Genomic DNA, 24,679 nt, shown 5'->3' with positions numbered 1-24,679 from the left:
CTCTTTGTACCATCTTTAATTTAGACTGTTGTTGTTGGTGTAGTTTTCTGCTCTCTCTTTTCCAGAGTGAGAATGTATCTGCATGTGCCATCATTGCTGTCGCTATGTGTCTGTTTACCGTTCTCATCTGATCTATTTTATCTCTTTGTTTGACTAGTTCCTTTTCCAACCTGTCGATGTCCTCCATTTCTAGAGACCCATTTTCTGGAAATCCAAATTTATGATGCCACTGTGACACAAACTGGAGCACCTGATCTGTGTGTGTTCTACTCATATATTCTGCCACTGGTCCTACAGGAGTGTAGGATTGTGATTACTCGAGAAAAATCCTCTCATGATTAATCTCTACCTTAAAACTCTTAAAAAAACAAAACCCGTAGTAATTAATTAAAAATCTCATGCACTACTCAGTTGAATGACTTCAACCTACTCTCAGCTGAATAGATTCAGCCTACATTTATCCTCAGTTGAACTAAGTCAACCTACTCTCAGTCAATACACATTGACCTACCTCAGTCAGTAAACACTGACCTGTGCACAAACTCAGTTAATGTCACCGATTAACCTACAAAACTCAGTCAATAATTATTGACCTACTGTACCTTAAATTCAGGCCTCGGTTGCTCTCCTGTCAGCCTTGGGTCTTTATTCTGTCGTGGCTGATACCCTCGGTGGATCCAGAAAAGCCCTCGTGCTCTCAGACAGGCCTGTTGGAGATGGAGGAAAAGCCTGATGGCTCTGGTGATCAGCCCTCTTCTGGGGTCCACCGAGTGGACGAACCATCAAAGAATTCTGTTTGTGACACTAAGTTTGTGGAAAAAAAAGAAATGTGTGGTAACAGATCAGGCTGAGACTCTGGCAAATGGCAAAGAGCAAAGCTTTTATTTCATCTGCAGATGGAGAACAGCACACAGCACGCTGTAGTGAGTTCTGAACATCAGTTACAGATACATTCTTTCTTATAGCATACAAGTTGAGCGATAACAGGGTAGGAGGGTGTAACCCACCCGTCAGTTAATCCCCTAGATGGCAAAATCCTCTGTTCAAACATGTAAGCTTCTGAGAATCAAGTTTGCTGATGGAACATCTTTGCTAAAATAGGAACATCTGTCTGACACCTAGCATGTGCATCAATTTCTCAGAACTCTGAGCCAATGTTTCAGTTGAGCAGGTTTGCATGCACATTCACACCCCAACTACAGAAATATGCTCTGTGTTTCCTGTGGACAAGACGCCCTTAGGTTTATCTTAGCAAAACATAGTGGATTGACCATTTGATAACCGCTGCTTTCTTTCTGTTCCATGAAGTGTGTTTTCCCAAAGAGGTCTCTCTGTGGGTGGCTGAACAGATACTGCGTAACTGAACTTCAACTGAGTTTCTGTAAACATTACCTTAGGAATGTCTGAAATCTCTAACCACTGAACATCCTGTTCTAACTTGCGGAGGGTCAGAAGAGCATATTTCCTGTTGAGCTACAACTGAGTGCAAACCTTTAATAAAAACATCATAAAGTGTACATTTAAAATGATTAAACATTGTTAATTAGTTTTTTCCTTCACAATAGTTAGCAAGAATTATCCAACATTGAATATTTAAACACAGTTGCTGCTTTTATGTTAATTTACTAGCTATTTATAACTTAGAAAAAGAGTGCAACATTACAATGTCAAGAGATTTTTTAAATGTAAATGAATAACTACATATCAATGCCTAGCTGTTCATCTGCTGATCCCTGCTACTAGCCTGCACGTTCACGCTAGTCTCCTCTGTGCGGAAAATAAAGTACTAGAATAAAGTATTCATCAACATTGAATTTGCTTGCAGAAGATGATTTTTCACCGTCTTAACTGGAGAATAGCTTAGCTTAGATTTGTGGTGGACATAACTGAATGTAATGTGTCTGAAAGTACCTCAGATGTGTTTTTCTACTGATGAAAAATGCTGTTTATTTACATATAAACACACTTATGTTATGAAAGCCTCAATTTCCTGCATCATTCCTAAAACCTATTTCACTTCTAGGCTTCGTGCTCTGATAGACTTGGAGGGCCAGCTACAGGTTCAACAGTCTGAGGTTCAGAGTCTCCGGGAAATGAAAGATCTTCAAGGTGAAGAAGAGAACCTCCTCCATGACCTGGAAATGCAGTGGGAAGAGACTCAGAGAGCTTTCTTTGACCGGTAAGGCAAGAATACAAATCATAAACTGTGTAAATCCAACAAACCATATTTTCCTACCAAACCATTATAACACAGACAAGGTAGTCCAGTACATCCATTCAGATCAGTCAATCGGATGAGAATTATTATGTTCTTTTAAAGGTGCAGTATTATGTAAAATTAACATTTTAGAGCTGCATGTTATAATGTTATAACTTTGATGCCTTCATATATGTTTGAAAAATCTTTTAATCTCCCATGGCAAACTTTCAGCTGTGCAAGACGCTTGGGGGGACTGAGCGCCCCATTCGATCTTCCTTGGAGCCGCCGTTTCCGAGCTTCCATAGAGCCCCTCCTCTGAAACTGCCTCACTCAGCTCCTTCAGACTTACCAGCAGTAATTAGCAAACACTTGGTTCTCAACCAGATCACCCAAATACACATTAAAAAGTGTACTTGGGCTATAGTTAATTTTATGGACTTTACACTAATGTCACTTACTTATTTTGCTTTAGTTATGACAACTTACATTCAGTTAACTTAAAAGATACAAATCTTTAGCGGAACAAGTCAGCGTCGGACAGGGGGGCGGTTCTAATGACCGGACCCTATACCCAAATAATACAACTCATGATAATTTAACTTTACAACATAGACATGCTCGCAACAGCAGAACTTACAAGTATCATCACTGTAAGAGCCAGTTAATGGGGAATTCATATAGAATAATAATTTAGATTAAAAATGTATAAATATGCTTAATTTAATTTTAAGAAATTCATTTTGAGTATATTTTCTAAAATGTATAACTTAGTTAATATAAAGGGATACTTTTATTGTGAAAAGTAATTTTGGCTTCCACTACGTAATGCATAACATTAACATTGCCCGTATGCATGTGTGAGGGCAGATTGCAGTTGGATACGGTGGAAGCAACACAATTTTTTGACCGATCTGTACCGAGCCTTTCATTTTTTCTGTAAGTGTATTTTTGGAGTTCTTTAAGTAAACATCATAAAAGAAGACTTGGTTTCAGTCGAGTGATTCAAATATTTGTTGCTAGACAAACTGCAAAGGTGGTACAACGAACTTTTGGGACGCAGAGTGCCACTACATAAAGTCAAAAAATTTGCTAATGGAGCCTCATTTCTTCTTGCCTGGACAACACGGCTGAAGAAAAAAGAAGCTCGCGCCTCGCTGAGAAAAAGAAAAAAAAAAAAAAAAAAAAAAAAAAAGGACTGAAATGGGTAACCCTTTGAATGATTCTCCTAGAAAAGGTAACGAAAAGGCTTCTTTAAATTTGAATATTGTAAAGAAAAAGACGTCATACGGATGATTGAAGGAGCTCTGACGAAAATTGAAGTTAAAGCCTGTCAGTAAAATTCCACTGGATGCAGTTAATTGTCCGAGACACGTGCACGTAGGTAACGGATTCGGTCAATGTGGAGCTTTTGTGAAATATGAACAGTCTGTTTGCACTCAGTTAGAGAAGAAAGGCAACTTTGAAGTAAGTGCTTTAAACTTTGTGCCTGCTTACTACACATTAACTCCGCGATTATAAGATGGCTGACGGAGCTGCTGACACGCGTGGCGAGGATAAATTGGAACAGGGGAGAGAGCGCAAGCTAACTGAGAAGGGCGCTGAGGAGAGATTACAACGGTTCATAGGATTAAGAAGACGAACGTTAGCCATTCTAACCAGACAAATTAAAGAGATAGAGACATTGAAGTGTGATGCTCAAAATGTGGAAAGTGTTCAGCTTACGATGGAGAGTGATTTTGCACAGTCTCTAAACGAGTTTAATAGGTTCAATTTTGAAGTTTGCAGTCTGTTGTCTGAAGATGAAAAATTTCACGACCAAAACAATTGGTACGAACCTAAAATGGATCAGATAACAGGCTTCATGAAAGAAACTAAGAGATGGCTGACAGGAGTGCATGATTCCACAGAGAGGGAAAGCTTGCCCTTAGATGATCGTACTGAACAAGTGACAGAAGAAGAAGATACTGTTTTGCCTAGTGACAGTGTTTCACAGATAGGGGCCAGTAACGTTGCTAAAGCACACTCTCATGTAAGCAACATTTCCAACACCTCACGTGTATCGTCCACACGTGCCCGTCAGGAAGCAGAGCATGCCGCTCTAATGAAACGTCAAGAAGCGTTGAAAAAGAAACGGGAGCTTGAATTCCAAGAAATGAGAATTAGAGCTGAAAAGGAAGAGTTAGAACTGGAGACAACATTAGCTGAAAGCCAAGCAAGAATACAAGTGCTTAAAGAGTATGAAACATTGGAAGATGACAGAGGTAGTTACGTGTCAGCGCAAAAATCAATAAGTGGAAACATAAAGAAGGAAAGAGTTAGCATGTCGCTACCGCAACATGCTAAAATGAATGTTCAAGCACCAAGACAAGTGCAGCGCACACAAATACCACAACTACCACCGCCAGTTTCAAACCAAACTTCTAGAACACAAACAGGGAATGACATTGTGTCAGTCATGCAGAAGCAGAACACAATAACTGAATTGCTAGTAAAGCAACAACAGCTTTCGCAGCTACCTACAAAGGACATTTCTGTGTTCAAAGGTGATGCACTGCAGTTCAAGTCCTTCATGAGAGCATTTGAACATGCCATAGAGCAGAAAACAGACAATGACCAAGATAAACTATACTTCTTGGAACAGTTCACAGATGGTGAGCCCCAAGAGCTCGTTCGTAGTTGCGCTCATATGACACCATGCAAGGGCTACAAAGAAGCCAAGCGACTTCTGCATAAGCATTATGGAGATGAGCTTCGGATCGCCAGTGCGTATGTGGAGAAAGCTCTCAAATGGCCACAAGTGAAAGCAGAGGATGGGAAAGCGTTAAATGCTTACGCAATGTTCCTGATAGGATGTCGTAACTCTATGGAAGATATTGAGTTCTTGGAAGAGATGGATAATCCTACCAATCTGCGCGCGTTGATATCCAAACTGCCTTACAAAATGAAAGAACGTTGGCGAACAGAAGCTTTCAACCTCAAAGAACAACGTGGTCACAGGGCCAGATTTACTGATTTGGTGAACTTCATAGACCGCCAAGCTAAAATAGCAATCGATCCTCTCTTTGGTGACATATCTGATAGTCGCTCACCCATAGCTGCTAAGATGAACCAAAAAGGAAAGCAGGCCGTGAAAAAGGAGTTTCGTGGAAGCAGTTTTGCAACCAATGTTGTTCCTGAATCCAAAGAGCCTCAAGAAAGAACTGCCAAGGTCAAGCCTGCTAGCAATGGAAAAGCGGTGAACGCCTTTGATAAACCCTGTCTGTACTGTCAGCAGTCGCACGCTCTTGCTTCATGCAGTAAGATCAAAGGCCAGTCTCATCAAGAGCGAGTGGAATTCCTGAAATCAAAGGGTCTATGTTTTAGTTGCTTGATTCCTGGCCATCTCAGTAAATCCTGTAAACGAAAAATAGAGTGCAAAGAATGTGGATTTAAGCACCCTGATATTCTGCACAAAGAAAAAGATGGCAGTTCCGCCTCACCAAGAAAGAATGATGGAGCTACTGCTGAAGAGTTGCTAGCTGCTGAGGTTCCCATCACACAGGAGTCTTGCGCCCTCACAGGGGCCGGAGAAGCTGATTGTGTGCTGTGGATAGTACCGGTGAAAGTCAAGTCGAAGAATAGTGAACAGTATGTGGAAACGTACGCCTTTCTAGACCCGGGAAGCACGGCAACATTCTGCACGGAAGACCTGCAAAAGAAATTGAATGTGAAAGGGAAACCAACCAAAATACGTCTCAGCACCATGGGTCAAGATGCACCAGAAAACCAGAAGCTCATGGACAGTTTGGTACTAACAGAGCTCAAAGTGTGTGGGCTGGAGGACAGTATGTACGTAGAGTTGCCCAAGGTGTTTACTCACAGCAGCATACCTGTTCATGCCGGAAACATACCCAAGCAGTCTGATATCCAACAGTGGCCTTACCTAAGTGAAGTGAACTTGCCAGAGTTAAAAGCTGATGTAGGCCTACTTATTGGAGCAAACTGTTCAAAAGCGATGAAGCCCTGGCGCATCATTAACGGCCAGGATGGAGGTCCTTACGCCATCAAGACGACCATAGGCTGGGTTGTGAGTGGACCTGTAAGGAGAAATGAAGCGGAGAATGAAACACCTCATTCATTTGTGAACAGAATCTCATTGGTGGAGATAGAGAACCTGTTGATCCAACACTGACTTCCCAGAACGCAATTATGAGGACAAGGAAGAGCTGTCTCATGAAGACAAAGTTTTTCTGCGGTCTGTGGAAAAGACAACAGTTTTTAAGAATGGGCATTACTGTGTCGGATTGCCACTCCGTAATGAGAAGCTCCAGATGCCTAACAATCGTAGTGTGGCAGAGCAACGCATTGCGTCTTTGGAAAGGAAGTTCAGGAAGAGTCCTGAGTTCTTTGAAGATTATAAGAACTTCATGAAAGCAATCATTACCAAGGGCTACGCAGTCCGGGTTCCAACAAACCAACTGACCCGAGAGGACAACAGGGTGTTCTATATACCGCACCATGGAGTCTATCACCCAAAGAAGAAGAAGCTTCGGGTGGTATTTGACTGCACATCCTCATACCAGGATCGGTGTCTGAACCATGAGTTGCTCCAGGGGCCCGATCTGACCAATACGTTGGTTGGTGTCCTCCTCAGATTCCGGGAGGAGCCTGTAGCAGTAATGGCAGACATTGAGTCAATGTTCTATCAAGTTAATGTGCCAGAACATGATGCGGACTTACTCCGCTTTCTTTGGTGGCCCAACGGCAGATTAGACGAGCCCATGGAGGAATTCCGAATGACAGTGCATCTTTTTGGAGCTACTTCTTCTCCAAGTGTGGCCTCATATGCACTGAGAAGAACTGCGGAGGATCACAGGGACGCTGTATCTCCAGACGCAGTTCAAACAGTCCTGCGCCATTTCTACGTAGACGACTGCCTGAAAAGTGTAGCCACAGAAAACGATGCAGTGAGACTGGTCAAGGAACTTCAAGCTTTGTGTAGCAATGGAGGGTTCACCTTAACAAAGTGGATGAGCAACAGCAGGAAAGTGCTAACATCAATACCTGCAGAGCACAGAGCCACTGAAGTCAGAGACCTGGATTTACGACACGACACTCTACCAGTGGAAAGAACACTTGGTGTGCAGTGGGACACAGAATCGGATACTTTCCTATACAAGATAGAGCTGCAAGACAAGCCAGTGACCAGAAGAGGTATCTTGTCAATCGTCAACTCCATCTACGATCCTCTTGGCTTTCTGGCGCCGGTTATTTTGCCTGCTAAACTTTTGTTGAAAGATCTCTGTAAGGAACATCTTGACTGGGATGAAAACCTTGATGGAAAGCATGCTGAAGGGTGGAGCAGATGGCTTGAAGATGTCACCTACCTCTCCAACTTCCATGTGAGTAGATGTTTGAAACCCATCAACTTTGGATGCACTACCTCAGCGCAGTTGCATCATTTTTCGGATGCCTCAGAATACGCCTACGGCACTGTGTCTTATCTACTGCTTGAGAATGAACATGGCGAGAAACACTGTGCTTTCCTTATGGGAAAAGCAAGAGTGTCACCACTGAAGAAAGTCACAATCCCTAGGCTTGAGTTGACCGCGGCGGTTGTCGCAGTAAAGGTCGACAAGATGTTGCATGAAGAATTGCAAATACTACTGCAACAATCTGTTTTCTGGACAGATAGCACTACGGTGCTTAGATACATTGACAGTGACACGGCACGTTTCAAAACGTTTGTTGCTAACAGAGTTTCAATGATCCGAGAAGCAACCAAGCCCTCACAATGGATGTATGTCAGAACAGATGAGAATCCTGCAGATCAAGCCAGCAGAGGCCTGAAGGCAAAGAGCTTGGTCGAAGGAGGAATGTGGATAAGTGGACCAGACTTTCTGCTGAATGAAAAGGATTGGCCAGAACAGCCTGTGCGAAAGAAGGAAAGCCTAGAAGATGACCCGGAGGTCAAGAATACAGTCGCTGTTCACACGGTCAAAGTTGAAGAAGTTATGGCACCAATGAACCAGCTACTTACCTATCACTCTGATTGGAACAAACTGAAACGATCAGTGGCTTGGATTGTAAAGGTAAAAGATGCTCTGAGGGAGCATAAAGAAGAACGCAAAGAGGCATTAAGAACAATCAGTCAGACCGAACTTGACCCTGAAAAACAAAGAAAAAAGTTAGAACAACATATGAAGAAATTTCAAACTGAAAAGACAATACTCACCTTGGATGATCTGGACGCTGCTGAAACAGAAATAATACAGTTCAGTCAAAGACAACACTTTGAGGAAGAAATCAAGGTCCTGAGAAATGAAAGCCAGCTCAGTCGCAACAGTGTGCTGTATAAACTTGACCCGATTCTTCAAGATGACACCTTAAGAGTAGGTGGAAGACTTAACAAGTCTGCTCTGCCAGAAAGTGCCAAACACCCAGTGATTCTTTCTAAACATTGCAAAGTTGCCACTTTGATCTTGAGGGACGTACATCAAAGAACAGGCCACTGTGGACGCAATTATGTGTTGGCACAAATAAGACAGAAATATTGGATTCCACAAGCCAATTCTGCAATCAGGAAGATCATCGGTCAATGCATGGTGTGCCGTCGGATGACTGGCAAGGTTGGTGAGCAAAAGATGGCAAGCTTACCTGAAGATCGCCTTCTTCCAGACCAACCTCCTTTCACGAACACTGGCGTTGATTACTTCGGCCCGTTTGAGGTTAAACGGGGCCGGGGTACTGTCAAGAGATACGGGGTAATGTTCACGTGTCTCACTCTCCGAGCTGTGCACATTGAAATTGCTGACAGCCTTGATACGGACTCCTGCATAAACGCCATCCGCCGTTTTGTATGTAGGAGAGGTCAAGTTACCACCATGAGGTCAGACAATGGCACAAATTTTGTGGCGGCTGAACGGGAGCTAAGGGAAGCCATCCAACAGTTGGATAATGAAAGAATAGAGAGAGTTCTACAACCAAGGGGGATAAAGTGGATATTCAACAGCCCAGCTGCCTCTCATCAAGGTGGGGTTTGGGAAAGGCAAATTCGTACTGCACGAAGAATTCTCAATTCCCTACTGAAAGGTCAGTCAGTGAACGACGACGGTCTACATACAGTAATGTGTGAAGTCGAGAGTATAATCAATGGTAGGCCGCTCACAAGTGTTTCAGATGATGCCAATGACCTTGAGCCTTTAACCCCGAACCATTTGCTACTTCTGAAGGCTCAACCAACCCTGCCTCCAGGCGTCTTCAGCGAAGATGACATCTACACCAGAAGAAGGTGGAAGCAAGTCCAATATCTCGCAGACTTATTCTGGGCTCGTTGGACACGCGAGTATCTTCCACTTCTTCAGGAGCGACAGAAATGGCTGAAGCCTAGAAGAAACTTCATGGCAGGCGATGTAGTGCTTTTGGTGGACAGTTCCTCCCCCCGCAACTCTTGGGTCATGGGAAGAGTAGTTGAAACACTGCCAGACTCAAGTGGAGCAGTGAGAAGAGTGAAGTTGAAGACCAATACCAGCATGCTGGAGCGACCTGTGAACAAGCTATGCCTGCTTCAGGAAGCTACGCCAGAGGACTAATGAAGAAGACAAGTTTATATGTGGACATTTTATTTAAGAATTTTGGCTCTTGGTGTTTTAAGTTTATAATTGCTTCGTTTTCCAGCCTAACCAATTAGGGGCCGGGTAATGTAAGAGCCAGTTAATGGGGAATTCATATAGAATAATAATTTAGATTAAAAATGTATAAATATGCTTAATTTAATTTTAAGAAATTCATTTTGAGTATATTTTCTAAAATGTATAACTTAGTTAATATAAAGGGATACTTTTATTGTGAAAAGTAATTTTGGCTTCCACTACGTAATGCATAACATTAACATTGCCCGTATGCATGTGTGAGGGCAGATTGCAGTTGGATACGGTGGAAGCAACACAATTTTTTGACCGATCTGTACCGAGCCTTTCATTTTTTCTGTAAGTGTATTTTTGGAGTTCTTTAAGTAAACATCATAAAAGAAGACTTGGTTTCAGTCGAGTGATTCAAATATTTGTTGCTAGACAAACTGCAAAGGTGGTACAACGAACTTTTGGGACGCAGAGTGCCACTACAATCACCACAGAGAGCGACTATGTCATTCTGAAATCCATCTGACATGAAGTACAACAAAACAAGAGAACAACAGAAACATCAGGCTACTGGTCACTAATGATGAAACAACACAAATTCAAATCATTTCAGAACCACGGATAGCGATCGGATTATTTTAACACTTTATCAATTTTATCTCAGAGCCAGGGCAATTCTAGGATCTGACTTTTAGGGGTGCTTAGCCCCCAGTAAGGCTAAGACCCATGAAAAGATATTTGTTGGTGCAGTTTTCTAAATCTAACTGCTTATTTACATACATTCACAAACAAAATTAAGAGACATGTTGTCAGTAATTCATAGAATAAACAATATTCATTTTACTCAAACATATACCTATAAAGAGTAAAATCAGAGAAACTTTTAATTTTTTCCAGAGTTGTATAAACTCAGTTTGAAATAGAATCTCTAGACCACATCACACCTGCCAACATCTGCTAACATTAATGAGACACAAGCAGCTGTGGAGTGACACAGTCCTAGTGTGGTCTGCTCTCCCGGAAATTAAAATAAAATCTACTCAAAACTATGCACTTCCAGTCATTTGAAGAACATTTTACTAAATTCATAGGATTAATAAACCTAAAACCAGTTTATTATCAAGGTAGAAGTTCAGGTTAATGACTATTGAAAATGAGTCCTTAACCTGAACTTTATTTGAAAATCATACTTAGAAATTGTATTACCCTTATTTTTATCTGAAGGTTATGTAGCTGTTGGCCTTTTTTACAAGAATGCATGTCAATCTATGGAAAAGTGGACATTATGAATCAGGGTTTTACTATTTCAGTTCACAGTTCATGTAGTGGGTCTGTCATAGTTTCAAGACAAAGCACCTTTTTCTTTGCAAAGAAACAGCCTAACATTCTGTGCTGTTCTTTAGTTTGACATTATTTAAGTGACTCCAGGGAGATTTGGGAAATTAATTACAAAACAACACAACAGTCACTAATCAAACTTCAAAAAAGACCATTAAGAGTAATTAACAAGGCTAAGGACCAGGATCAGACTAACCCATTATTTATCCAAATATTTTGCACACATACATTTTGTACTGAAGTACACAATACTCTTAAAATAAATAAAGCCATTACTGTCCAATATATTTATGAATTTCCACTCATAAATATAAAAATAATTCTAAATTAAGTACTGCATTGCCATTTTAAATTGCCCATTGCAAAAAATCACTAAGCATAATATTTTGCATTGCAAATTGTCAGCTGAATAAAGGTGCTGATGATACAAGTCTGGCCTCTCTTAGCTGGTTAAAAAATATATATATAATGGTCTTTACTGTTTTCTTTCGAGGCTGGTTATACACCAAATTTACAGCCCGTGTGTAAAACTAAAAGTTTTAACTTTTTCTGTCGAGATAGGATCATACTTTCCATCTGCTAGATCAGGGATCTGCAACCTGAATCTTCGGAGACACAAGCATCTCTTTGGTTCACAATATTAAATGAGAAAATATTGCTCTGTTTTTGTTTAATTCTTTTTTAAGTGTCTCCATTAAAAAAACAAAAACAAACACTTTTGCTTCTAAGGACATGGAATCGGGTAGAGGATGTTTTAAAAATACGCGGGTTGATAGCACCTCACTGAGGCTGCATAGTGTCTAGGCAACCGTGACGGCAGCGTCGCGGTGCTAAAGCACCCCTAAACAGGGCTAGAATCGCCACTGTCTCAGAGCCTGAAGCCTGGTTAACTTGTTGAACCGAGCACGCAGTAGCGCGCGTTGAAGCAGGTACGCAGAGGCACGCACCGCATGCACAGCGTGCACCTCTAGAGGTTTGTAACTGGGTGTGGATCGTGCACGCTGCTGTTCACACAAACTGTACAATCTGGAAGATGCTCTTCCAGGCGGCTATAATGTAAACCTTAAATATAAACAACATACTTCTGTCTTGGCTCAAAAACGCGCTCAACCCGAACTGTTAAAAGCGACTATAACTCAGCTTTCAGTCCCTGACATCACCGCTGGACCACCAACAGAGAGAAAAGGGGATGGAAACTAGGCGGCTGGGCTGATACAATTTACAGTTAACTCACACTTTGTGAATAATTTCAGAGTTGCTACCCAGGGCCGTGCAGAGACCTATGAAGGGGCAGGACATCAAATTTAAAAAAGGGGCACGTTGAACGAAAACACAGTACAACAACACAGCAACAACCCATATTAATCAAGAATCTAATTGGATCCTACTATATCATTGCCATCATGCAGGGAAATGCAAAGCAAATCTAGTCTATATTTTCCCCAACAGGTATAAAGTTTCTGTTTCTGCTGCTGACAGTCCTGGAGGGCTGAGCTGATCTGAGACTGTTGCTGTTAAACAAATCAGAGGAGAGAAGGTCTCTGGTTATAAAGTTATGAAATAAGCTAATTTGCTGCCATTTTACTAATTAAGCCCTAATAATATCTATTTAACCTCTAGAACAACCTGATTTATAGATAAAAAAAACTCAAAGGGGTTAACTCTATATAATAGTTTGGTATTAGCACCTCTGAGACCTAGAATTATAAGACTGAAATATCAAAGCAAAGAAAACTCAGTAGCTGCTGGTAGGGGCCATTCAGGGGCCTCCAGACATAAAGGGGCCTCCAGACACTCAGGGGCCCCTAGAAATGGTTTAATTGTAACACAGACCATAGATCTAAACCTGTAGCATATTTTATAGAGAATGACAATGTTATTACATTTTATTTAATGCATTCAGGTGAGAAAAATAAATAGTACATTTAGGATTTAATTAGGAAGTTTACTTTGTAAAAGTTTAAAGAATCATCTTGAAAGTTTGATTGTTGTGTTACCATGGCTACAATATGGTGTAATCTTTGTGTTTGAATTGGGTTTGTTCACAAATACATCACAGCAAATAACCAATAATCAGTGATTGATTTTAAACTCTGCCAATAAACCTGGTCTCCCTCTCACAGACTTCACCTTATCTATATTTAAACATGTTATCGATTCTGAGGGTCTTAGTAGGACGGGTTCCGGAGGGGGGTTCTGTCTAAGGCCCCATATTACCTTGGGCCGGCCCTGGAGGAACAGCTGCTGCAATGCGCATCTCTGGAATCTACCTGGAATCTACCTTTAATCCCCCGGTGGCCCCTATGTCAGTCCCCCGATGCTTTGGGGACGTTTTGGTTCATTTCATTGTGGCATGTTTGGCTTTTTGCTGCGGTTCTAATTATTGCTACAATATTTTCTCTGATGTTTATTTTGTGAACTCTAAATGCTCTGGGCCGAATCTTCCTTTAACACTTGAGGTTCTGCAATAACTTCTATTTACAGCCGCGAACCTCCAGCCCAGATCCCGTCAGCAGCGGCTTTAAACCGCCTGGTAGAAACGTTAAGGAGAAGCAGAGCGAACAGTCAGCAGGTGGTACAACCCGGTACCAGGTGGTACCAGGTGGCACCGGGGCTTTGATCTGCGTTGCGACTCACGGTGACAGTAGGTACCATGTCTCATATCAGGATGTCTGATATAAAGACAGATATTCTTTATATCTGTCAGTGGACCGACTTAGACTGCCTGTAGTGAACCGGGCCTTTAGCAGAATGATGAAGTTAAAGTCAAAAGGTTTTTCTGCAGCCGAAACATTTCTGTGTTTAGTGGTGAGGCAAGTTTTTTCCCCACTATTGCAAGGATGATTATAAAAGTATAAATAGAAACAGTTTTTCTAACGTCAGCATCAGACCTACGTTTTTATTCACAAATCAGTGTATGAAAAAATATTCTTGCCCATAATTGGATAGTTAAAGGACACAGATCCGTCCCCTCCTCCTCACCATGGACCCGGAGTCTGAACAACATGGAGGCTCTGAGAGTCATTATTAGACTGAGGGCAACCAGACTAGTTTATTTTTACTAAATTATTATATTATATTTAGATAAATATTATTGCTGAGGGGCACAAACAGGCCTTCTGACATACAGATAAAAAATAAAAATTTTTTTGAAAAAAAAAACAAACTCCAAAAGGGCACTAGGGGCATCAAGGATAAAAAGGGCAGGGGCTCAAGCCCCCCTCGTCCCTCCCTCTGCAAGTGCCTGTTGCTACCTGTAACCAGTCCGGCTCCTTCGCTGGGCTGGCAGTTTTGACGGGTCTGAATCGCTGCCAAGAAAAGAGTCCGGTTCATCTCCAAGACGAGGAACAAAATATGCGTCCAGTTTTTCGCTTTTCCTTGCTCTATTTTTTCTATCCTTTTCACTTTGCCTCTCCACGGAGCTCCACTCATGTTAACTTAGTCCGTAAAAATGCTCTATCTAGTTTGCCATCTGTTGCCAAGTGACTGATGATGATGTTGGTGGACGGCTGGTGACAAGCTTTACCCAGAATACACTTGGAGACAATATGGACGATCCACTTGTAATTTTGTGTGTTATAAAGTTAAATATAAATAAAGCCAGTCATGTAGCACAACATTGTATTCAATATTTTACACCCACTATGTCACTAAAATTAGTCGGTCTTGTAAAGTTTTTAGCAACCATGAGTCAACAATGACTGCGCAGCCTACTGTATAATCTACTGGGCACCATTCTATATATTCTCGCATACATCATATTCAACAAGAGTTGAGTACAGGCCCGCCTTCTCCAGCTCTCATCAGACGTGATAAAGGGTTGGATTCCTGAAGTCATATTCTGCCTCCCATCATTGACCCCCTTCTAAGCCCATCAGTCAGAGGCTCAAGAGCTCATCAGTGAAACACAAGCCCTTTGCAAACTAGCAGGTTTACGTCTGCATAAGTTCAATTCTAACCAAAGTGGTACTCTCTCTCATCTTGCACCTTCTTGATTCTAAATTCATTCTAATTCTTTTTCTCAATTGGAAGAATAGGAGTCTCTCAGCATAATAATCTAAAAAGTATAATATTGGTCTAAATGTATTTTAAAAAATAAGCTATAGAGTGGTCTAAAGTAATAAGTACTCCACAATTTCTAAAAATATTAATAAACCACAATAATCTAAAAAGTATAGTATGGTATAAATAGTGAGTAATTCACAATTTAGAGTCGTTTCTCTAGATCAGTGGTCCCCAAACTACGGCCCGCGGGCCAGATGCGGCCCGCCTCCACATTTGGTCCGGCCCCCTGAACAATACCAGAGTATTTTCATATATGTGCATTTTTATTTGATAAGTTGGACTTTTGCAATAAAATAAATGTTAGTAATGAACTTTATTTATTATTAACTACTAGTTAGTAACTATTTTATACATGCATATAATTGACCCTAACCCTTTTTTTTATGTGGAGAACCCAGTGTTATTTGGTTATTATTTATTTCATAAATAGTGTTATTTCCTAACTTTTGTTCTCTGAAGAATCCAGAAAAGGTTATTTGATTGTGCTTTCTGAAAAACAATACATTTTTATGTTTAGCACTCTTACAATCGTCACACTTTTTCTGTTACAAACTGACCCCGGCCCCCCATCAGAGAAGGGACAAGTTATGTGGCCCTCACAGGAGAAAGTTTGGGGACCCCTGCTCTAGATTCTAAGTTTGTTCCTTTTCTGGGTTTATAGTGACTACTCCACAGTTTCTAAAAAGTAACTAAATAAAAAGAGGAAAAGACACATTAGGGAAGTATGCACATAGCAACATTCAGATAAAGTAGACATGAGTGAAAGGTGGTGATGTCACGGAATGTATGTGTTTGTTGTGTAAGTGTATTGCATTCGTATGGCCATGAACCGTGTTGCTCAGTATCCCAGCAATACTCTGCTCACATTCACGTGGAGGATAAGAGAAGGGGGTGAAGTGGGAATGAGTGTTATGTTTACATATCTTGGAGGCAGTGATGGCATAGTTACTTTGAAAAAGTAATTTTAATTGGATTACTGATTACTCCTTGAAAAAGTAACTTAGTTAGATTACTGATTACTTGATTTGGAAAGTAACTAAGTTACATTAAAAGTAACTTTTTTAGTTACTTGCAGCAGCAAATAATAACGCTCCACCTCCTGTGAAAATTACATTGATCTTTGCCAATACTTAATTGCAAATTATCTTATAATAGTAACATCAACAATATATCCCCACTTATAAGGTTGAACTGAAGGGGAGATTGTTTAATGGTTACAACAGTACAAAAAAAACTTTAATAATTTGTGCGTGTTTTTGTGTGTGTCTATTGTTTGGAAAACTATAAATAGGATTTTAAATCCCCTTCCCCCCGCCTCAGCGTCCAGGTTGTGCTTTACGGCCCTGTGTTTGCTGTCTACAGCTCAGATGGCTGCACAGATTTGTGACACTTATCTTAATATTAATAATTATAATGACGTTTAGTTACTCAACTTGCGGTCATGTTCCTTCGTGGCTGTTTTAATGTTCATTGCGCTGTTCAAATTAGTCTCAATGTTTGCAGTTTTCTGGAGCACAACGCGAAGCTCGACGTAATTCAGAGGTAATATATTAATTAACATTAACTAAGACACAGCGGGACGGACCATCCGGGAAATGATGGAGAGCCTGACTAAAACTAATTGGATGCCAGACTTATGTCTGCTTATTTGCAAGCCCCAAAACAGCAACCCTCGACTCATTAAATCTGCAAGTGACTTTAGAAAAAAACAAGTCCAAAGCTGCTTATAATAGGACTTGGAGAGCGAAACTCAAAATAGTTCCTGGTTTTCTAGCAACAAAATGCGCATCTCCCTCTTCCCTCCATTGTTTATGTTTCTGTCGCTGCTGATAACACTCACATAGAAACAGTGGTTACTCCCCAAGATGCGAAGAAGAAATAAGATTAAATTACAAAAGAAAATAGTAACACACTATTAAGTGGATTTGAAATAGCAACGTGTTACTGAAAAAGTGGTTCAACGTCAGTAATGTGTTACTATGCAAAGCCTTACTATGTAATGCATTACTGACATCACTGCTTGGAGGATATTTGAAATATGCAGTCCTCCTTTCTCTGTTCATCCCAATCATCCAAATTAGTTTGGCCGTTCCACTGAGCCAAAGCTAGCAACTTCTCCAAGATTGATTTCATCCCACCAGTGAGTATTAGAGTCCTTAGCAGGGCTGCGAGTCTCAGCAAAACTCCCATCCAACTTGTGTCTCTGTTCCACAGCATAACAGTCTGGGTGTTTGCTAGTTGGGTCTATCCGTCACAAATCTGTCAATATATTACAGGTACCCTCAAGCTCCAAACAGCAGAAATCCTGTTATCACGAATAAATCAACAGTGTGTCCCGCCAGGTATGTTCCTGTAGGACAAGAGGGCTCTCCTGTGCCCAGTCTTCTCAGTGAGAAAATTTGATCAATTGCATTGAAAGAGCGATTGACCAGATATTATAGATCTGGAAGATGTGCAAAGAAAAGCTCCAAAAAAGAGACGCTTGCCATCTGGGAGGAGAGTCTGTAGCATCCGCCAGCCAGACTCAGAAATAGTTGTCTCCCACTGGCCATCAGATTGCTGAACAATTCCATCATGAAGACTGTCTGAGACTGTTTGAAAATAGCAATTATTATTTGTATATTATTTAATTATAAGCATACTTGTGTTTTTGTGTATTCTCCGGTGGTCAAGTGAGAACATTTCATTGCCAATTTTACTTATGTTTCTTTGTGCAATGACAATAGAATTAAGTCAGTCTATTTTTAATACATAATTCAAATCTCTTTTGCTTAATTCTACAGAATGTCAACTCAAACTTTGAAGTTGTTCCAAACTAAAAAACTAAAATATCTAAAATTGCATTATCACTCACATTGTACTTTTAAACGTATGTTTTAAGATGTTATTTTAGTTTTTCAAAGATCCTGTACACTTAAAAAAGAAAATAGTTGAACCAATCTAATTGAATTGTTTCAATTAGTAACAAGTATTTCAATTAATATTATCTGACTTACTATATTAAGTTGGTTTAACTTAAAAAATAAGATTTAACTTAAAAAATTTGCTGTACATCTTCCGATGTACAGCAAAGGTTATCAGGTTGGAATCGAACCTGCGACGGCCATGTCAAGGACTAACGTCTCCTTATGTGAGTTATGCTCTACCCCTGCGCCACAATTTACTAAACTTAGTAAGTTGAGGTGGATAAGCTTAATGAATTGAGTTGGATGATCATAATATATTGAGTTGGTCAGACATAGAATATGAAACTGGCATTGAACTCAGTCCTGAGTTAAAGTTTCAAGTAAAGTTAAAGTAAAAGGTTCCTTTCAAGTTAATTTAAGTTGGTTAATTGAACACAAAAAAGTAAGTTGTCATCACTAAACCAAATGAATTAAATGAGATTGATGTAAATAAGTCCATAACATGAACTACAGCGAAAAACCCTTTTTAGAGTAGGATGTAGGATGGGCTGTTGTATATTCTGGACCAGATGTTATGTTCCTTTTTCTACTGGCTCTACTGGACCAGGCTCCACTCTACTCGGTCTGCTTTGCAAGCATTTCCACTAGTGTTTTTTCCCAGGGTGGTACCTGTTTTTTTGGTCCCTGCTCTGGAGTAGTCTGCCAAGGCTGACCAGGTATTTCAATGTAATGTAAACATGCTGTTGTTCACTGCTTGTCCGTGGGCATGGACAGATGTAAGAGAAAGGATCAAAGAAAAACAAGATACCATTCTTGAAACTTGCTACAAGAAGGAAGCAATTGAATCCTCAAAATCTACAAGCAAGTGTAGAACAATGAGATGCTGGCTTTTCTGTGCAACAGACTTCAATATTCAGAGGCAGCTTGATTCAGCAATGAGGAATGAGTTGTGTTTGTTGACGAATGGAAAGCCTTGGATAGTTGCCCCAGAGCCCCGACACAGCTGTCGGGGGCTGGCATGCATCTGAAGTGCAGGCATTCAGATGCATGCCTGCACTTCAATTCTGTAAGAACATCAGTCACATTTTTTAAAATTAGCAAGTATTTAATCAGCGCATTGGGCACCTGTGATCCCTTCTTCAGAAAGGTGAAGGTCTCTAAACATCCTGAAGGTAAACAACAATATTGGGAGTACGTGAAGGTGGACACTGGCATCCCAGTACTGCAGGCCCCCAGGAATGCCCACACTGACGGTGTGCAGCGACAGTTTACAAACATCTAAAAACACATTGAAATACATTAATGTGTGGTGCCAGTATGCAACAATTCCAACACCAACAAAGCTTTTTCTGTAACACCGTAGAGAAGGGTATAGTGTATATTTTAGGTAAATGGGCCAATAGGTTCAGCTATCGGAGCACGGTGGGGTGTTTAAATGACACACAAAGGCAGTTGGATGGATTTAACGAATAACTGGCTTTAGTGACATAAAACATAACATTGACAGATTTACAAGACACACAATTATAAACATACAATTAATAACAATAATACTTGGCCAAGTGCTAACTCTCAATTTCAAATCTGTTGGGTGCACCCTGGTAATCCGTACTCTAAAATGTATTAGTCAAAAGATTAATCAAATTACTTTCCAATTCAGATTTAACTCAACATCATTCACAGGAGAAGAATTTCCACCACAGCAGTTTGTTATGTCTGAAATTAAAACCGGTCCAAAAGGTAATGTCCAAAATTCCAAGATAAAATAATAAGAATGAAAAATGTCAGTCAGTGGTCTCACACATAAGCAACTGTGTGTGAAGATGAGTGTTAACACGCCTACCACACCGCAGGGTGCAGCAGGACTTCAAATAGGAAAGACGAAATCCGGTTCTTTCTCTATGTCCAGGTGGGAAGGCTCGCCATCAAGGTCATCGGATGAATCCACCTCAGGAACAATCCAGCAAAACAAAAAAAACCTGACCTGTCAACAGACAGGACCAGCAGAAATATAGGATTTTTATTAAGCTGTTCTAGCTTTAATCCTTTTTCAAACACAATAATAAAACATTAAATTTTACTCGAACTCATCAAAGGTTTACAATTGAATAATTCAAATAAAGGCTATTTTTTAACAACAATGTGAAAAAAAGACAAAAACCCAAATGAAAGGCTCAGGATATGCTCACCAATCTCAATGCGAAACGTTTGGGACAACTGTATAGAGGCTCCCAGTCTGGATGCGTGGGGCACTAGATAGTGTAACAAGCATTTTTTGTTTTGTTTTAACCTCAATAATATAAGAAAGTGAAATATATTATAGTTAAATTTTACCTCTAGCTGGACGGAGAATAAGGCAAACCAACTGCCAGAAAGAGCTAACGGCTCCAACGGCAGTAACTGAAGTTCAGTCTTTATACTCCAATGTTTTCCAGCTAAGAAGTTGGATGATCAAACAGCAAATCTGTTTACACAAAGAGTTTGTTTGCAGTTCGTATATAATACAGTTTGTATATAATACGTTAACTGTCTCAATACATACTCTTATGCTGCGCAGCTCAGCAGTCTCAGTACGTCGAATCTCTCCCGCAAACCAACAGTGCTGCAGACCTGGGAGAGAAGGGCGAGACCCACAACGGCAGTCTGCATTCTGATTGGTTCATACACTTTGGGAACTATGCTTCCCATTGGCCAAGTAGACCACCAGCCTCCTTAACCTCAGTTTCTTAAAGAGGCATACCCACTTTATGTGGGTTACACCAGCATGCAACAATTCCAACACCAACAAGTTATTTGCAACAACCTGGCTAAAATTAGTACATATATTTGGCACTGTACTTGTGACGGTGCGGTGAGAGGTTGGAGAAGGAGTTAGCAATGGTGGTTAGCAGAGGTGTGACCAAGTCACTGTGTTGCAAGTCTCAAGTAAGTCTCAAGTCTTTGTCCTCAAGTCCGAGTCAAGTCTCAAGTAAAGAAGGCAAAAGTCGAGTCAAGTCTCAAGTCAGGAACCTTTAATTTCAAGTCATTTCGAGTCGTTTTTATTTTTTTATAATTTGCAATTGTACATAAAATTCAAATAATAGACCATTTGTTCTTTTTAAAATATGTATTTATCTCAAATGATAGAACATGTGTAGCTGAACACAAAGTATAAAAACATTTTTAAATTGGACCACTTTATTGCCCAGTTCTGTTAAACTTGATATTCAATAAAAAAAAGACGAAAATGCTGACATTTCCACAGCACAATACAAAGAACCATAACAGCAGTTTTTTCCTCTTTTCTCTGACCTGGTCACTGAGTGAACATGTATTTTTATGTGTCCATGTTTTGAGTGACATAAGAAACAAAACAAATATATCAACTGAACAATTAACAGAAATCTGCAATTGAGGATACTGTATTTCAGTTAACTATTCTGCATTGCATTTGCAAAAGACCAAACTGGCCAAAACTCTGTCTGTCATTTGTGCACGATGAGGACGTAAAATGATGCCACCATAGCTGAAGACACGCTCCACTGGAGCACTGCAAGCAGGCACTGCCAAAACTCTGGTGGCCACATTAAACAGTGAAGGAAGAGTGTGCATGTTCATTGCCCAGAACAAGAGGGCGTTCTGTCCATCAGCAATATGGAGGTAATGACTTAGCTGTAGTGCTGGACTTGTCTGGACATCCTTCTTCTGCCTCTTACAATAAGCAGCAAACAGTCCTCCATCTTCACAGTCCTCTTGATCTTTATCACCAGGAGTCACGTGTTGCTCCAACTTTGCAGGATCTGCAGCATTTTCCAGGATCAGATCTGAGAAAACATCCAAGTAACAGCGGCAAAAGAGCCTGTATTAGAATTTTAGACAATAAATAAATAATACAGAAAAAGAACACCAAATACAGTCTTTACCTTTAACTTTTTGTGTCACTTCTGTCTTCATGTCCTGACTGCCCAACACATGGTGTTCCACCCACAACAGAGAAAACGCTGGATCCAAAGCAGCTGCTTTGAGGTACACTGGATCTGAAAAGGGTGCAGTGATCCCTTCTTCTGCTCTCGCCATTTGTACACTGATAAAAATTCCAAGAAATCTTTTGTTCAAAGATGCCTGGAGACTGCTGACCAGACCATTCAGGAAACGGACTTGCGGCTTCAGTTTCTCAAGGTGGTGATTGAGGGACAGCACGGATGGAACAACAGCACTGATCGTGACTATTTTCTCACCTTGTGTCAAATCAGTTGCTTCTTCAAACGGTTTCAAGATGTCCACCATCTCCTTCAACAAGTTCCACTCTCGTATTGTGAACAACAACTTCTTGTGCCCGGCCTTTTCAAGAATAGCACAGAGTTTTAGATGTTCACATTGAAGAACCGCCTTCACTTGTCTCACTGTTGAATTCCATCTTGTGATTACAGAAGCAGGAATGCTTTTCCGTTCACCAAATTCAGCTTCAAACACATCTTTCAATGTTGTGCTTGTGTGCAGCAGTGAGCTGAGCTTAGATAGCTTTGAAAGGGCAGGAGATGCCACTTTGGTCTCTGTCAGGCCATCTCTCACCACCAGCTGAAGTGTGTGAGCAAAACATTGCAGGCGATGTTTCTTTCCCAAAGAAGCACCGACTGTTTCCTGATCTTCCAAGGGTAAGTCATGCCAGAGCTCTGGGTCGTCAAGACGATGATTATCATCAGGTTCCTCACCTTGGTCAGTGGGAAAGCATACAGTGAATGCTTTTCGCATATTGGCAGCATTGTCACTTATAATGTAATCTAGCTTATCTTTGATGTTGTATTCATCGCATACAGCTTCAAACTTTTCACAGATTCTTTCACCTGTGTGCGAGCCTTTGAAGCGCTCAAAGGCCAACAGTTTTGATTTTACCTCGAGCCTCTCAATTCCTTTTTGTATCCAGTGCACAGTGATGCCAAGGAAACCCCTCATCTTTCGGTCTGACCAAATGTCCACTGTCACTGAAACATGATCAGTCTGGCTCAGCTGGGTTTTTAACATCAAATGTTTCTCAGCAGCAAGATCTTCTATTTTTGATGTCATTGTTCTGCGACATATTGGGCTGTATTTGCTGTCGACTACTGTCAGAAAGTGTCGAAAACTCTTGTTTTCCACAATAGACAGGGGCAGATTGCAACCAATAATTAAGTCACGTAGTAAGGCATTTGTAATGGCTTTCTGCTGTGGATGATTCATACTGTACTGCCCAGCACGAGTGTCCAGAAATTGTGATATGGAAGGCTGTTGAGGTTCATTTGTGATACTCTTATTCATCTGGTATTCTTCAAATCTGTCAGAAGTAAACAGATGTCAGAAAATAAATTACAGCCATTCATGAATTACATTTGACTTCAGTTTACTCCTTCTATTCATAAATAAACATCAACACTACAACAATCATAGTTTTCAAAAAATTAAATAAGTATAAATGAAGTTATCACAAGTAAACTCAGGAAGGTCTGGTGCATTTATTTTTCTGCTTTTATTTCTAAGTATGTTAGTTTCAGTCCTCCGTAAATATGGGACAGATATTCTAAACACAAAATTTATTTGGGACAGTCACTGTATTTGGTCTTTTTTTTTTTCCCAGCAAAGCTATACTACTTGGAAATGGGTTCTGTGCGACATGTGACAGTCACGCTGATCAGTGCATTAAGTCAAAAACAGTTGACTTAATGCACTGACTGCAGTAAACAATATATTGTCAATATAATTTCCCAACGTAGATGTCTTCAAATACACCAACCATCCTTAGATGATACTAGACCCGGCTCATCATCATGATGGGACAGAGAGACTCTGTTCCCTGTGTTTAGGTCCAGAATCTGCTTTCTGTTCCGGAGCCCCGCTCACTATCCACCGGCTTCCTGAGCTAACACGGTGCACATTATTTGTGGAGGCATTTGAAGGACCGGATTTATGGTAAATAATCACCAATTTAACCCGGAGTGCACATGCTAACACGAAGTTAGCTAACGTCAACTATCTTACAGCAAAAGAAAAGCGCCACCTACCGATCTTTGTGAAGCTTCAAATGCCGGACAAAGTTGGACGTCGTGGCATCTCCATCCGATATTCTCTTCTTGCATGTTTTGCAAGTTGCAGTTCGTTTTTTAGTCGAAAGTTCATAATCTACGTAGCCAAAAGAAATTACTCGCGGAAGCATATTCGAGCGGTTATTTCGTATTTCGTTCCCTGAGCTCTGCAGCTTTGCCGCGGTTTTTTAAACGTCCAAATCCTGTTAATTTGATTGGTTGTGCTGCAGCTACGTACACATACATACATAAGGAGAGAGGAAAACCATAGTGACGGTCTGCGCATATTGATACGGAATGAGTGACATTAATTAATGACGCCACTTTATAAATAATGTATTTTAAATTTTAAGACTTTGAGTAAAAAATATCAAGTCTTTTCAAGTAAACAGCTTCAAGTCGAGTCAAGTCCCAAGTCAATGGCATGAAAGTCAAAGTCAAGTCCGAGTCTTTGAGCATTTTTTCAAGTCAAGTCTCAAGTCGTGATTTTAACGACTCGAGTCTGACTCGAGTCCA

At 40.5% G+C, this 24,679-nt stretch overlaps 1 protein-coding gene across 3 annotated transcripts in view; it reads left to right on the top strand.

Annotated features, from left to right (window-relative positions):
- The window catches only part of LOC102219109, a 314,558-nt gene that overhangs the window by 151,407 nt on the left and 138,472 nt on the right, over positions 1 to 24,679 (top strand). For all 3 annotated transcript variants that reach the window (XM_023352126.1, XM_023352127.1, XM_023352128.1), the window contains one exon: positions 2,024 to 2,179. In XM_023352126.1, the coding sequence (XP_023207894.1) occupies positions 2,024 to 2,179 (156 nt within the window). The remainder of the gene's footprint in view (positions 1 to 2,023; positions 2,180 to 24,679) is intronic.

Source organism: Xiphophorus maculatus, chromosome 19, assembly GCF_002775205.1.
Source record: "Xiphophorus maculatus strain JP 163 A chromosome 19, X_maculatus-5.0-male, whole genome shotgun sequence".
In the NCBI taxonomy this organism is placed as follows: Eukaryota; Metazoa; Chordata; class Actinopteri; order Cyprinodontiformes; family Poeciliidae; genus Xiphophorus; species Xiphophorus maculatus.
Note: the sequence above shows the minus strand (reverse complement) of the source record. Positions and strands in the feature narration are given on the sequence as shown.